The sequence below is a fragment of the Bufo bufo genome, chromosome 5 (genome assembly GCF_905171765.1).
Source record: "Bufo bufo chromosome 5, aBufBuf1.1, whole genome shotgun sequence".
In the NCBI taxonomy this organism is placed as follows: domain Eukaryota; kingdom Metazoa; phylum Chordata; class Amphibia; order Anura; family Bufonidae; genus Bufo; species Bufo bufo.
Window position 1 is genome coordinate 466,373,158 of NC_053393.1, and position 16,879 is coordinate 466,390,036.

At 42.5% G+C, this 16,879-nt stretch overlaps 1 protein-coding gene across 2 annotated transcripts in view; it reads left to right on the forward strand.

Moving 5' to 3' along the window:
• The window catches only part of LOC121002340 (solute carrier family 22 member 13-like), a 48,095-nt gene that overhangs the window by 9,427 nt on the left and 21,789 nt on the right, over window positions 1-16,879 (forward strand). For both annotated transcript variants that reach the window (XM_040433780.1, XM_040433781.1), the window contains exon 2: window positions 7,971-8,074. In XM_040433780.1, the coding sequence (XP_040289714.1) occupies window positions 7,971-8,074 (104 nt within the window). The remainder of the gene's footprint in view (window positions 1-7,970; window positions 8,075-16,879) is intronic.

The following is a 16,879-nucleotide window of genomic DNA, read 5'->3' on the forward strand; positions in this document are numbered from 1 at the left end:
CCAAACATATATTCCGATATTATTTTCGAATCCTATTTTCGGATGTTATTTTCAATAATCATCTCGATGAGTTTTATCAAGGAATATTTTTCATGACAATCTTTCGAAAAGTTTATCGAACAGAATCATCTTGAAGGCAGGTTGGCTCAGTGTTGGAATACTTTTGAAATTTAAAAATTTCAAGATTTTAAGATAATTGTGATGGGCGATCACTTTTTACAGCTATGTGGGACTGCCATGGGGACCAGGTTCGCCCCCAGTTATGCAAATAACTTTTTATTACAGTGGGAATATGAAAACATCACCCCTAAACTGGGGACGGACCTGGCCCTATGGCGCCGCTACATTGATGACGTCCTGTTTGTTTGGAGAAAAGATGCACATCAGTTGCAGCAATTCCTAGAGGCCCTGAACCACAATGATAAAAACCTGATCTTTCTGTCCAAAATAAAAGAGGAATCTATAGAATTCCTGGACATTCAGATCACACAGCGTGATAATAAATATAGGTGTAATACCCATTACAAGCCGACAGCGAAAAATAGTTTCATACCATTTACGAGCTGTCACCTACCCCAGTGGCTGTTAAATATCCCCTCGGGTCAGTTCCGCCGTATTAAGCGAAACTGCACCGACGAAATCGATTTTGAAACTGAGGCCCTAAAAATGAAACAGCAATTTGAATGTAAAGGTTACCCCCAAAAAGTCCTGACAGATGCTCTAGAGAAAATAAGAGAAACAGAGAGAGAGACCTTCTTTTAGCCGAACACTCATAAAAACACAAATAAGGAATGTGAATTAAGGTTAATTTTACCCTATAGCACACTATCTAAACAGATATGTCACATTATAAACCAACACTGGCACTTTTTACTAAGAGACAAAGTTATTGGACCTATGTTGCACACTTTCCCTTTAATCACTTTCACAAAGGCACCTAATTTAGGTTTAAAAATAGCACCTTCGATAAATAATCACAAGAAAAAAGAAGCACCCACACTTCAAAAATGGTTGAATATGAACGGGTTCTATAGATGCGGGAGATGTTTGGGGTGTAAAAATTCGACATTCCCAAAAAAGACCATTAGGGTTCAATCTACTCAAAACCAATTCACTTTGGACATTAAGGGTTGCCTAACATGTGATTCCTCCAGTGTTGTCTACCTTTTCCAGTGCCCTTGCCGGAAACAGTACATTGGCAGAACCAAGAGACCCCTGAGAGTGAGAATCACGGAACATCTAAATAACATCAGGAAAGGCTACGAAAACCACTCTCTATCTAAACACTTTAAAGTGTCACATAATAGTGACCCTAGGGGTTTCTCGTTTGTGGCCCTGGAAAAGGTGGACATACACTGGAAAGGAGGCAATCACATTATGAGAATGTCACGGGCCGAGTCCAGAAGAATCTATGATTTTGGCAGCCTTCTCCCCGCAGGGCTGAATTCAGACCTAGAAATCTTTGGTTTCATTTAAAATATTAAAATATAAAACTATGAGATTTAGAGACAATACTGGAGGAATATATGAAAATAGAACAATAATAAGATAAATCATAAACATACTTAGAGCAGTATAGATGGGAGAATAGGGATGATACTTGATATAAAGTTGAGCAAGAAAGTATCGATCCATATTCACTATGGACTGAAGACAATATCCTTTATAAAAATGTAAAACCTCTGATAAAATGTAAAACCTCTGATAACTCTATAGTGCAATGAATTTGTAAAAAATCCCTTAAGCAGAAGGTAGACAAGATCATTCTATATATCCCTGAGAAAAAACGCAACAAAAAAAGAAAAAAACGCAATAGTAAAATAAACCGCATGATAAACGCTTATCACAAAAAATATTGAGATTGAAGAAAAATGATGGACCAGTGTTGAAATATACCACCTATATAAGATCATTCTCATAAGAAAGAGAGATGGGTGAAAAATGATCTTAAAATCTTGAAATTTTAAAATTTCAAAAGTATTCCAACACTGAGCCAACCTGCCCTCAAGATGATTCTGTTCGATAAACTTTTCGAAAGATTGTCATGAAAAATATTCCTTGATAAAACTCATCGAGATGATTATTGAAAATAACATCCGAAAATAGGATTCGAAAATAATATCGGAATATATGTTTGGAAAAATATTTGTATAAGTGTTCGAAAAATTCGAGCAAAATATAAAATATAAATAGGAAATACTGATAAAAATATATTATAAATAGAAGCATTTCCTACATTTATTCGGCAGCACTGTCTTTAGAGTATTTTAAAGTTTAATAATGAAATTACTCTTTTATATATTTATATATTTTTTATACATCTATACAATTTGTTCATATGTAATGAATATATATATGCAGAGACATGTGATATTGTTATAAATAAATCGCAAGATTAAAACTTAATGACGATGATGATGAAAAAGTAATACAATGTGACAAAAAGTCGCATGGCAAAGGAAAAGATCAACGGAGAGTAAGGTCTATATTTCACAATATAATCCTCGGAACAGGTGAAATGAATTAACCAATTAAGAGGAGAATATAAAAAACGAGACACCACAGTTCACAGGTAACCCACTGAGGAAGAGATAAGATATCTCGAAACGCGTCTGGGCGTAATACCTGTGAGACAACCATCTCGGCGGTGCATGGCCATGTACTGAAAGACAAAAAATTCATCTATAAAAAAGATGTGGAAACTCCTCACTTTACTTTACTCACGTAAGACAACAATCGGTGTAGGACTCACGAAAGCAAAATATTCGATACAGGTCTCTCGTGAGATTAGAGACGAGATCCCGGCAAAACCGGAACTAACACACCTATAGCGGAGAAAGGTTGAAGCGTGGGACGCCACGGCAGTAATCCTCCCGCGGAATGAATGCAGTGAGCCTACATGGGACACAGTGAGTAAATATACAATTTAAATATAAGTGGAGTTGCACCGTATCGTTGAGCAAAAGGCGACACAAGTGCGGACGTAATAGACTTGCTGAACAGTTGAACTGACACATATAGTGTACTCAGACCTTTGAGACAACTATAGCGGATGGACAATCTATATACCGTATGAAGTGCAACTACGGATCACATCCGAATAATCTATATCTTGCGTCCTACACGGTGGCATTCTATAATATTATATGTAATCTGTATGAACCCAACAATATATGAAATTTGTATGCATTTAACTATATCTGGAATACAGTTATATGGTTGGTCCTGGTTTGCTCTGCCACAGACGGCTGTGATTCAATGAGTCGTACCCAACGGGGAAGATATACGGATACAGCCTTTTGTGACATAGTGAACTATATGGGCAATGTATTTTTGATATATGCCTCCTTTCCTTTTTTTTGATATATGCTTTTATTGATATGTTTTATTTATGCCTTTTACAGGGAGTGCAGAATTATTAGGCAAGTTGTATTTTTGAGGATTAATTTTATTATTGAACAACAACCATGTTCTCAATGAACCCAAAAAACTCATTAATATCAAAGCTGAATATTTTTGGAAGTAGTTTTTAGTTTGTTTTTAGTTTTAGCTATTTTAGGGGGATATCTGTGTGTGCAGGTGACTATTACTGTGCATAATTATTAGGCAACTTAACAAAAAACAAATATATACCCATTTCAATTATTTATTTTTACCAGTGAAACCAATATAACATCTCAACATTCACAAATATACATTTCTGACATTCAAAAACAAAACAAAAACAAATCAGTGACCAATATAGCCACCTTTCTTTGCAAGGACACTCAAAAGCCTGCCATCCATGGATTCTGTCAGTGTTTTGATCTGTTCACCATCAACATTGCGTGCAGCAGCAACCACAGCCTCCCAGACACTGTTCAGAGAGGTGTACTGTTTTCCCTCCTTGTAAATCTCACATTTGATGATGGACCACAGGTTCTCAATGGGGTTCAGATCAGGTGAACAAGGAGGCCATGTCATTAGATTTTCTTCTTTTATACCCTCTCTTGCCAGCCACGCTGTGGAGTACTTGGACGCGTGTGATGGAGCATTGTCCTGCATGAAAATCATGTTTTTCTTGAAGGATGCAGACTTCTTCCTGTACCACTGCTTGAAGAAGGTGTCTTCCAGAAACTGGCAGTAGGACTGGGAGTTGAGCTTGACTCCATCCTCAACCCGAAAAGGCCCCACAAGCTCATCTTTGATGATACCAGCCCAAACCAGTACTCCACCTCCACCTTGCTGGCGTCTGAGTCGGACTGGAGCTCTCTGCCCTTTACCAATCCAGCCACGGGCCCATCTATCTGGCCCATCAAGACTCACTCTCATTTCATCAGTCCATAAAACCTTAGAAAAATCAGTCTTGAGATATTTCTTGGCCCAGTCTTGACGTTTCAGCTTGTGTGTCTTGTTCAGTGGTGGTCATCTTTCAGCCTTTCTTACCTTGGCCATGTCTCTGAGTATTGCACACCTTGTGCTTTTGGGCACTCCAGTGATGTTGCAGCTCTGAAATATGGCCAAACTGGTGGCAAGTGGCATCTTGGCAGCTGCACGCTTGACTTTTCTCAGTTCATGGGCAGTTATTTTGCGCCTTGGTTTTTCCACACGCTTCTTGCGACCCTGTTGACTATTTTGAATGAAACGCTTGATTGTTCGATGATCACGCTTCAGAAGCTTTGCAATTTTAAGAGTGCTGCATCCCTCTGCAAGATATCTCACTATTTTTGACTTTTCTGAGCCTGTCAAGTCCTTCTTTTGACCCATTTTGCCAAAGGAAAGGAAGTTGCCTAATAATTATGCACACCTAATATAGGGTGTTGATGTCATTAGACCACACCCCTTCTCATTACAGAGATGCACATCACCTAATATGCTTAATTGGTAGTAGGCTTTCGAGCCTATACAGCTTGGAGTAAGACAACATGCATAAAGAGGATGATGTGGTCAAAATACTCTTTTGCCTAATAATTCTGCACGCAGTGTATATATATTTTAACCTAGTGTATACTGTTTAATAAATTCTTAAACACTTTTATTTCAGTCCCACGTGAATTCCTATTGTTTTGAGTGCCGGTTCTATCCAATATATATCTATACCAATCAGAACTAGGGGTGTTTCTCCAAACCTGTGCACCAATCGTGATAAACCAGAGTGAGCCACCTGCTTATTATCTACTGTAAAATACCCCATTGAAATGAACAGGTCAAAATTCAGTGTGGGTGCTATGCGTACACTTCACGTATTGCACCCGCGTGGAAAACTCGTGTAAAAGGGGCCTAAAGTGATTTTGTATAATTTTGTATCGCTCTAAAAAATCCTGATTAGTGGTACAGTTTCTGTGTATCCATTGGTATTGTCTGAAGGGGACATTTCTGAGCCAGCCCGGCAGGTGCCCAGTGTGAAATTGAAAGTAGCTATTGCAGTCCACTGAATTAAATTGGGTTTTGGTGGCAATACTATTTTCGTGAGATTCAGGAATTCAGTCTCATGCTCTGAATCTTCTATCGAAAACTTCAGGCCCCATTCTTTGTTAAGTCCCAAAGGATTGGGCATGTGTCTCAAAACCTTTCCAAATGAAAAAGTTGTCCATGAAACGTTTGTAAAATTATATATACTTGAAGCGGGAAGTGGACTACGATATGTAGAGGGACTCAAAATGCCCCAGTAAGAGACTGACATAATTTCAGATGAATCGAGTCCCCCACCTGTTAGTAAACCTGTCCCTAAAAAAGTGAAAACACTGTCGGATGAGAGTAAATGGACACTGTAGTAAAAATGGGTCTGAACATCAAAAAGATTGCTATGATGGGTTAAAAAATAACTAGTGCCTTTTAAACCACCCAAAGTATGAGGAACAGGCTGAATACAGAATACAGGTATAACATATTAAATGATAACACAAAACACAATGGGGGACATTTATCAAGCCCTATACACCACAATTGTGGCGTAAAAAAAAAAAAAGCACATTCAGGCGCACTGCATCTGTGCACCATAATATGCGTCTTTTTGAGCCTTTTAGCACTTTCCCGAAGCTTCAAGAAAAAGGGGCGTGGTTTTGCGCCACCCGCAGCATTTACTATAATTTTTGCCAGAAGGAAAGTTATAGGCGGAATTTATAGCTGAAGTCTATGTCAGCCTGTAGCTGGCATAGACTTCACCTTCTGGCGCACAGAAGGGCAGAAATGCGCCTGATTTATTGAGAGACTTCTGCCTCTTAAAACAAATCACGGGCATCTCACACCAGTGCAGGGAGATCAAGACTGGCGGATGGATCTGCCAGTCTTGATATATCTCCCCCAATATATTCAGACACTTTAAGGACCATTTATTAAGACCAGCGTTTTAGACGCTGGTCTTAATACCCTTTGAGCTGATGCATGATGCGCCTAAGTTATGTAGAGGTGCCAGCCTAAATCTATGCAAGCTCCCTTGCTGGAGTACAATTAGATCATTTTAATTGGAAGATTTGGCCACAAATCCCCTTTGTGACCAAATATGCGACAGATACATGCCAAAAATTGGCATATATCTAGTAATAAATGACCCCCTTTGATCTTAAACACAATAGAGACCCTTTCGCTCTCAGTTTGGTTATTCTTGAACAAGTTCTTGAAAATAGCCCCAACAGATTGAAAATTCTTAATAGCCATGAATCTTTTGGGATTTTTAATTTGGCTACATTGCAACCCATAGGCATCATTGAAGCAGAATGTATGCCAAATATTTTTAATGTACTCTTCCTTCTGTTCTTAAATTTTTATGGACATTACCATGTATTTTTGTCAGGTATCTTTTTTTTCATGTGCTATTTTCAGGGTTTGTGATACCGATGCAAGATTTCTGATCATCTCCTGAGCACTGTATGTTTATGTGTGTTTCAGTATACAGTGATACAATATGGCACTTGCCCTTCTAGGCTCTTAGATATTAGTAACAAGAAGGGCAAAAGGAGCATTTGTCCAGAGGCTAGTACTTTGGAGCTTTCACCATCCAGTCCACTCCATTCCTAGTACCTCCAACAATATAGCATTCTCAGAGGTGTTTACGCTGCTTTTTCTTATACAGTATGTATTAGTGGTTGTCAGACTGTCATTGTTCTGTTTGTAATGATAACTCGAAGAAATCCAATGGCTGAGCAGGCACATTTATTACAATAGGGGTCTTATATCTCCTGTTTGCAAAAAGGATTAGGGATGTTAAAATCCAACATACCAATGCTTATTTCCAATAATAGTAGACATACATACATACTGAATTGTTGACAGGTCCCATTGACTTCAGTGGAACTGGCAATTTTTATCTAATTTTTAAATTACACTTTTGCTAGGCAGAAGGCCACACCAACCTTGATTTGGCTCTGATAACTTGTTTAGGAGTGGGGCTACACAGGGATTTTGGTCAAGACTCCTGCCGTGCAACCAGAGATATCTGTGTAGCAGAGCAGCCACTGAACTGAATTTGGCCCCACTGTCACCCCAGAATCACAGATAAATTCAATCCTGCTGGATTTAGATTTTTTCCAATTCTGCAACTTGAGAGTCATGTTAAGACTCCCATTTCTAATGCTGCACTGCGACACAGCTACGATCACAGTGTAGCCCCAGCCTAAGTCATGTACTGCCCTCTGCTGTGTATAAGTCTTACTTCCCTGTAGGATCATGAGCAATGTCTGCCTGATGTAACTGCAAGAACCAAAACAAGTATTGTCCGATCCTCCTGGATATCACTATGAATGGGGGACCTGAGAAAGGTAGCGATGCAGGAAGAGGAGCGCCCTTCTACTGTACATCAGTTACGCTGCTGAAGAAAGTAGGAGGCTCAGGGAAGCAGTCATTGGCTGAATGCTTGTCTATCCATGCCCTGCAAAGGTTTCTCACACTAACATAATACTAATAAGGACACTACTACTAAGAGTAAAATGTGTAAATTTTTTCAGCGATTATTACAATCATAATATTTATTTTGGTATTTGCTTTATTTCAAGTTTGACCTGGTATGTCACAGGAAAGAGCAGAATGACATATGTCAATCCATTTATATGCTTGGTCTCCTGATTGGATCTCTTTTTTTCGGTCACTTAGCAGACAGGTAAGAAGGAATGTATAATAAGTGCATGAAACAGATGATGACAATACTTCATTTTTCAAAAGACAATAGATCCCAATAATTTAGGTCAATTTCGGTATCTATATAATACAAGATTGATAGACTTTGCCAAGGACTCCCATGTGCCATGTCACTAATGGACAGCTAAATTCCCTCTTAGCAACTCACTGTCTCAGCAGCAATGTCCAAAGTGAAACTGAGAAACAGAAATAAAGGGGTAATTTATTAAGACCAGATCCAGTCTTAATAACCCCTGTATCTGGCGGTGGATCTGCCGAAGTTATGAAGAGGCGCCGGACTCTACATAACTCGGGCGCATCCAGCGCCAGTCTAAATGTAAGACCGCTTCCGAGCTGGAAGTTACATGTGCAGCATGTGTTCACTGTGTCAGCTTTGTGTATGGCATTGTCCATTGTGTTAGCTAAGTGTGTGCAGCATGTCCCACAGTATGAGCTGCATGTGTGGCATGTGTGCAGCATGAGTCCACTGTGTGAGCAACGTGTGGGGCTATAGTGTGAGCTATGTATGTGTAGTACCCCAGAGCGGACACTCCCTTTCCTACACCCTGCTACTGTCTCTAATGGCTAATAAATAATGTCATCTGTGCATATATTTCTAGGTCCTTTGATATTGTGCCTTTATAGTATTTTTATGCAACTATTATTACATGAGATGTGCCTGGTTGTCCAGCAGGTGGCAGTGTATCTGGCAGAGAGTATCTTTAGATAGAACAGAATTTACCATTCCGTTCTCCCTCTTTTGGTAATAAGTGGGCTACCAAGGGAGGGGTTGCATGAAGCTATAGTTAGTCTAGTCGAGAGTGAAGCTGAGAATTGGAAGGAGAGCAGACATCTCGCAGTAAGGGGATCTCCCCCCTTCTGCAGCTGGAGTCTCCCAAGGGAATCGGCTTGCAAAGAACCCTGACTCAGGCTCGGACTGACCCACAGGGGTACAGGTGAATCCATTGGCGAGCCCCTGAGCAAGGTGGGCCCCTAGTCTCCCACCCTCTGCACAAGTGGCACATAACACAGTAGACTTATTGCACTACATACATATATTCAATGTACAGCACCTCAGCCAGCCTATGTTCATATAAAAAAACTTGATAGATTATTAAAGAAATTCCCTAGTTTATTATTATAGACATGATCAGATAGCTGAGATGACTTCTAGGTATAGAGGAAAGCTAGCCAGTATCCTCTTTTCCCCAGGACCTACCTTGTCAAATTTGCTACAGGGACCCCCATATTTAGTCATCTCGTAGCATCTTGCTGCTGTGTGAGCAGGTAATATTTGAATGTATACGTACGGTGGGTCCCTAAAATACATTTTACTGGTGGGCCCTAGGCAGGGGTGTACATAGAAATCATTGGGCCCCATAGCAAAAATCTGATTTGGGCCCCCTAACTCTGCCTACTATCCACCCCACCACCTGTCCTGGCTCCTCCCCTGTCACACCCCCATTGAATTCCCACTGACCCAGAGAATAAAAGGCACAGGTCAGTTTCTTCGCAAAGGGAACAAAACCTGTAAAATAGTAGAGAAATTGCGTTTTTTTTCCCAATTCCACTACATTGTATGCCATATTAAAGGCTGGCATTAGAAAGTACAACTTGTCCTGCAAAAAATAAGCCCTCATATGGATATGTGACCGGAAAAATAAAAAAGTCATGGCTCAAGGAAGATAGGGAAGAAAAATTAAAATGCAAAAATGAAAAAACCTCCTCTGGTATCCTAACTGTTAAAAGGGTTATCTAACACCTATTATTCCCCCCCAAATGCCTGGCCACCACATACAGGTAATACATATGCTTGGGGCAGCCAACAGCAGGCCGTGAAGGAAATGAGCCTCCCTAGCGTCACCCGTGATGCTAAGGAGGTTCGTTCCCATCGTGGCCTGCTATTGACTGCCCCCCACGTCTCCTGATGTTTTCATTCATGTGACGAGGGGGATGCAGTGGCGGCCGTGTGGGCATCAGTGATGCGGGTGCCGGGAGCGGGTTAAGTATTACCTGCTGTATGAGGTGCCCTGGCATTTTGGGGGGCATTATAGGGTTTGGATAACCTCCTTAACTCCTTTCTGCTGATGCTTAGTTTACCATGAGAAAAAAATTGCCATTTATCATGAATAATGACTTGAGTATAAGTTGATATTGCTATCATAACGTGCAAGAAATAAAAACGTGAACATCATACGTTATACACAAAAACTATGATCTATTACACGTTACACACCAATAATGTTGTTAAACCTTGCACACAGCAGTAACTCCACCATATAGTGCTTCTCCCATACACTATGCACAAATAATAACATAATATGCTATACAGATAAATAATCCTGTTAAGGTTCCATTCAGACGTCCATAGTGTTTTGCGGTCCGCAAAACACTGACGCCGCACATCGCCGGCACTTAATAGATCATTCCTATTCTTGTCCGCAGCTGTGGACAAGAATAGGACATGCTCTATTTTTTTCTGGAGCCGCGGGCCTGAAATTCGGGGCAGTGGACCGGAAATGCGGATGCGGACAGCACACTGTGTGCTGTCCGCATCTTTTCTGGCCCCATTGAAAATAAATGGGTCTGCACCCGTTCCACATAATTGTTGAACGGATCCGGACCCATTCAACGGACGTCTGAATGGACCCTTATACAATGTACACAGATAAAGCCACCATATCTTGTACACAGTGAGACAGGTTGCAATGTTTTGTCCCATAATTGCCACAGAGTCAGTGCCACTAGGCACTGTAAGGGTCCATTTACATGTCCGTAGTGTATTTCGGATCCGCAATGCACCCGGCCGGTACCCCCATAGAAATGCCTATTCTTGTCCGCAATTACGGACAAGAATAGGACATGCTCTATTTTTTTCCGGAGCTGCGGACCGGAAGATCGGGTCCACGCTCCGAAAATGCAGATGTGGAGAGCACACTGTGCTCTCCGCATCCATTCCTGCCCCATTGAGAATGAATGGGTCCGCACCCATTCCGGATATTGCGGAACGGATGCGGACCCATTTCACGGACGTGTGAATGGAGCCTTAGAGGGGGCAGATGTCAGGAACACTGCAGTGGGTGGGAGATTAGAAGCTGCTAGAGGCTCTATGAGGGGAGTGAACATAAAAGACAAAAGGAGATGGAGAAGATCTGTTATTAGAGGGAGGTTAGCAGCAGCTGGCATGGGCTCTTTTATATGAAAGGGGAAAGAAGCAGGTGGCATGGACTCTGATAGATCAGGGGGCAGAAGTTGACAAGGGCTTTGTGCTAAGGGATTGGGCACATCAAGTCCAATAGGTGATAGGGGCTGAGTTACTGATGGGTGGACAGAAAGAGATTGGAGGACAGAGGGTTCCATGGGCTTTGTGAGTGGGTGGTGGTGACAAGGAATACAAAAGGTGGCAGGGGCTCTTTTATGAGAAGGGGGCACAGAAACTGGTACAGGTTCTTTGGGTCACAGAAGGTGGCAAGGAGTCTCTGGGGACTTCAGGGAACATAGAAGATGATAGTGGCTGGAGGCCACAGATGGTTGCAGCTATTCTGTGGGGAGAGTAGTAGAGGGGCATACAAGAGAGGTTCAGAGGGAGATAATAGATAACAGCAGGATAGAGGGAGGTGGCAGACAGCTAGTTTCCTACCTCAGTTTCTTTTCTGCTGCAGTATTTCCCCCCCGGCTGTTGATGAGGGGGGCTTCACGGGCGGGGTGTGGCTTTATGGAGGTAGGCGTGGCCTGTGAAGTTCTGTCTGCTTGAGTCTGACACTGAGGGTCGGGACATCAGTGGCGTGTGCTCTATTGTGTACAGAATGGGGGGGGGGAGGTTCGGAGGGGGACCCTGACTAAGAATAGGGGAAGCAAGCAGGGCCCGGCCAGGTCTGAATGGAGGACAAGTGGGTGTGCCTCAATGCCCGATAAACTGTCTGCAGATGTAGGGGGCGGGGCCTTCCATGCGGTCCGGGCCCCCCATACCACGGGCCCCATAGCAGCTGCGTGGTCTGCCTATATGGTAGGTATGCCACTGGCCCTAGGCACCCTAGTCTGACACTGCCTGTTGAACTTTTACCAAGTCTGGACACTTACTCCACCATCTTCCCCCTTCCCTTTATTTCTACAGAGCCTAACTCTGGGGAGCGGCGGTATCCAGGTAGGAGCACAGTGACACACCAAACTAATAAGGCTGCATCACCACTCGGCATTCCTAAAAACCTGGGACATGATCAGCCCTGGGGGGCGGCACAACGCATATGTTCAGCATGTGTCCACAGTGTGAGCTGCCTGTCTGTGCAGAATGTGTCCACAGTATGAACTGCATGTGTGACATGTGCCCACTGTGTTAGCTATATGTGTGCAGCATATGCAGCATCCCACTACCCTCGTGGGTACTGCAAAGTTGTTGTATTGTACTTTATATGCCTTTTATATAGCCTGTTAAGCTGCAATATGTCCTTATGTATCATCCCTGCTAACAGGTGTACTAGCATTCAATTACATTGAGCTTACCACTAGGGGGAGATAACACCTCCCATATATATAGTCCAGCTCAGGCCTAGCCAGTGAAGTCTAGTTTGCAGACAACTTCCTGTTGAGACTAGAGTGGCAGTTGAGCACAGTCTAGAGGTGTATGCAGCCTGTTATCTACATCCCTCAGCTATATCTCAGCCCAGAGCTGAAGTACTTTATTCATTCAGAGACTACTACCGAAAGGAGACCCCCAAAGGGTTATTGGACACATCTTCTGAGTGCCTTAGGACCTTTGGACTCCACTGTGAAGGGTAGCTTACCCTTTGGCGACTTCACAAGCCTGAACCAGGACCATTCCTGAATTCCACTACCAATAAGGCTACAATCTCCTTATCTAATTGTAGTGTACGGGGACTGTAATGCCCGTCACTACAGGAGGGTCACTTGTGTGCTGTCGTTCCCCCCCTTATTTATGGGGAAGTTGGTATAAGTCATCTTTATAAACTGTAATGCTATGTATTTCCCTGTTACTGTGAAACTTGCATGTACAGGCCTGCTAGGGGTGTCATTCCAGCTCTGAGTCACTAGAGGGAGCTAGGGAGCCCTAGTTTATATAAGGCCCAGTCAGGGAAAGGAGGGGTAGTTGAAGGAGACTTTAGACTGAGTTAGAGATCAGACTATGTCTGAGTCAAGTCCAGGCCGGAAGCCTGCAGACCAGGAGAGGGTATTGCAGTCCCTGTAACCGGGTTCCAGATTCAAAGAGAAGGTTCCCTTCCTGAGTTCACCTATGCAGAAGCAGGAACCCCTCAATTAAAGAGCCTGAGGAAGCTGAGAGAGAGACAGAGGCAAAGCTCAGAAAAGCAAGAGGTACTCAAGACAACAGAGGAGGTACTTGATAAAGATAAAACCAAGGATATACGCCAGAGCTAGGGTATTGGGCCTTGGAGAAGAGTTTCTATGTTCCAGGATCAGTCAGGAATAGAGTGCAAGCCGCCTGTACTACAAATCCTGTGTTTAACACTCTGAAGTCACCTTGCTATACATATATTGCCTGCATCAACTGTATTGAAAATCAACTGTCTGCAAAGGAACTGCGTTTCCGTTAATGTCCCTATATGATGACTACTAAAGTTTGAGTTCTGCTTTAACATCACGTGGTTCCTCAGTTATTCCTGCTATCAGCAAACGGCGTGCCACCGTTTAATTGGCACTGGCGTCACGAACATTTTTCATCATCACCTGCCCTTGCAGAGAGTCAGCCGTCTCAGGTTAGTGTCTATTGCACTACAACACCCAGGAACATTTCTAAACCTAACTTGAGTACGCTGCATAATATCTAGCGAGGGACAGTTACACCTGTCAGTAGAGGACTTGCAGCAGTATATCTCTGTGCTGAGACTGTTAAATGCATTGGATGAACTGTTATCCAAAGTCATCTTCAGTAAAGTTCCACCTCGAATTCCATCCTGCTTGCCTCAGACTCAGTTCCTCTATTAACACTATAGTAAATCACGACTACAGTAAGTCGCGTCACGACTACAAGGGACCTTGCCACTGGCACATTAATAGAGACAACCAAGGGCACCTCAAGCCACCATCTGGCCAGTGTCCCTTACACCACAGTGTGCCCCAGAGAATCCTTGTGCCATTTTCCTTTTCACTTATGCTAGCCTGCCCAGGGACAACATAGCCGTGAGTAACCAGAACTGTATTTACCTCGGCCCACCTATTGCTCACACCGTGACCTCACACATAATTCCCCTGCAAGGTCTGGCATACTGCACATGTGTTTACAGTGTGAGCTACCGTATATGTGTGCAGCAGGTGTCTACCATGTGAGCTATATGTGTGCAGCATGAGTCCACTGTGTGAGCAACTTTGGTGGCCATAGTGTGAGTTGTGTGTGCAGCATGTGTCCACAGTGTGAGCTGTGTGTTACACGTGTCCACAGTGTGAGCTGTGTGTTACACGTGTCCACAGTGTGAGCTGTGTGTTACACGTGTCCACAGTGTGAGCTACATGTCTGATATGTGTCCACTGTTAACTATGTGTGTGCAGCATGTGTCCACAGTGAGAGTAGTGTGTGTAACATGTGTGGGTGTGTCCAAAATGTGATCTGCGTGTGTAGGATGTATCTACAGTATAAGCTGCATGTGTGGCACGTGTCCACAGTGTGAGCTGCATGTCTGACATGTGTCCACTGTGTTATCCATGTATGCGCAGCATATGTCCACCATGTGAGCAGCTTGTGTGGCATGTTTTTACTGTGTAAGCCATGTGTGTGCAGCATGATTCAACCATGTGAGCAGCCTGTGTGGCACAGTGTGAGCTGTGTGTGTGGTACGTGTCTGCAGTGAGAGCTTTGTGTGGCAATGAGGCTAAATAATAAGTAAAGCATTTTATGACACTATAATAAAAATAAAGTTTATACTAAGCAAGACAAAAAGGATATATCAATGTAGGAGTCAGGGAAGATAGCAGCCAGTTGTTTGTATGACTTCTATCTCATGTTTTTGACCAGTTTTAGAACCATTGAGTTGCTTTTACCAGTGTGTATTGTGCCTTACAGTTTCCATGCTGGTATGAGACATGAGCAGAGGTGGACACTGCAATCATAGAGCTCAAATGGGCCTCAATCCCCACTCAAATGTCCAAATGTACTGCTCTTTTATTACTTTTAGAAAAAAAAAAACAGTTTTAAATATTATGTTATTGATAGGGTACCCTCAGCTACACTACGTTCCAAATTATTATGCAAATTATATTTTTCTCTCATATTCCTAAATGGTCGATGCAAATGACAAAATGACAGTCATCAACCTAAAAATGGCCATTTGTTGAATTTGCAGCATTAAGAGGTCATATTTACTGGAATCAAAAGCTATTCCAATCAAAAACATCTTACCAGGCCATGTTAAATGTTAACGTAGAACCCCTTCTTTGATATCACCTTCACAATTCTTGCATCCATTAAACTTGTGAGGTTTTGGAAAGTTGGATACAAGGGAGGATGAGGTCAGGGGAGGATGGTAGCCACATCATGAGTTTCTCTCATTTTATACCCATAGCAGCCAAGAGAAGGTATTCTTTGAAGCATGAGATCGTGCATTGTCATGCATGAAGATGAATTTGCTATGGAAGGCACAGTTTTTCTTTTTGTACCATGGAAGAAAGTGGTCAGTCAGAAACTCAATATACTTTGCCGAGGTCATTTTCATACCTTCAGAGATACTAAAGTGTCTTATGAGCAACCTCGCCATGATTTTGGCCCAAAACAAGACTCCGCCTCCTGCATGCTGTTATCGCAGCCTTGTTGGGACATGATGGCCATCCACCAACCATCCATTACTCCATCCATCTGGACCATATAGAGTTGCACGTCATTCATCAGTAAAGAAGACTGTTTGAAAATTTGTCTTCAATTTTGTCTGGGCCCACTGCAACCATTTCTGCTTGTGAGCACTGGTTTTGGGGGGGGGGGGGGGGGGGGGGGGGGGGTTGAGGAGGAGGAATAGTAGGTTTATACACAACTGCAAGCCTCAGGAGGATCCTACACCTTGAGGTTCGCAGGACTCCAGAGGCACCAGCAGCTTCAAATACTTGTTTGCTGCTTTGTAATGGCATTTTAGCAGCTGCTCTCTTACTATTAGTCTGGCAGAAACCTTCCTCATTCCGCCTTTATCTGCACAGACCTGTCTGTGCTCTATTCAGCCACAAATCTCTTCCACATTATGATGATCATGCTTAAGTTTTTGTGAAATATCTCATACCTTGTCCAAGGCATTGCACTATTTGATGCTTTTTGGCAGCAGAGCTCTTTTTCTTTTCCATATTGCTTGAAACCTGTGGCCTGCTTAATGTCGAACGTCCTTCTTAAGTAGTTTTCCTTTAATCTGACTCACCTGGCAAACTAATTATCACAGGTGTTTGAGATTGAGTTCAGTGATCCAAAGAGCCCTGAGACACAATCCCATCCATGAGTGTCATTGAAAAACAAAAAAAATTACATCTTTATGACACTTAAATCCAATTTGCATAATAATTTGGAACACAGTGTAAATGACTTAAACGTCAGATTGGCGAGTTGGAACAGCATTTTTTCTTTTTCTTAACCTCCTATAGACTTCAGTGGTGAGAGTTGTGCCATTGAACTGCACAGAAAGTGCAGCTGGCAAATGAGAGCCTCTGGACGCTTGTTCACCCAAAAGATGAGGCCCCAGAGGGGACATTTAAGCCTTAGAGGGGAATACCCCTATAAGTAAACTATAAATAGTAATATAATCTATTAATAGCTGTACAAAACTGTAATTGGCAAAAAAAAGTAAAA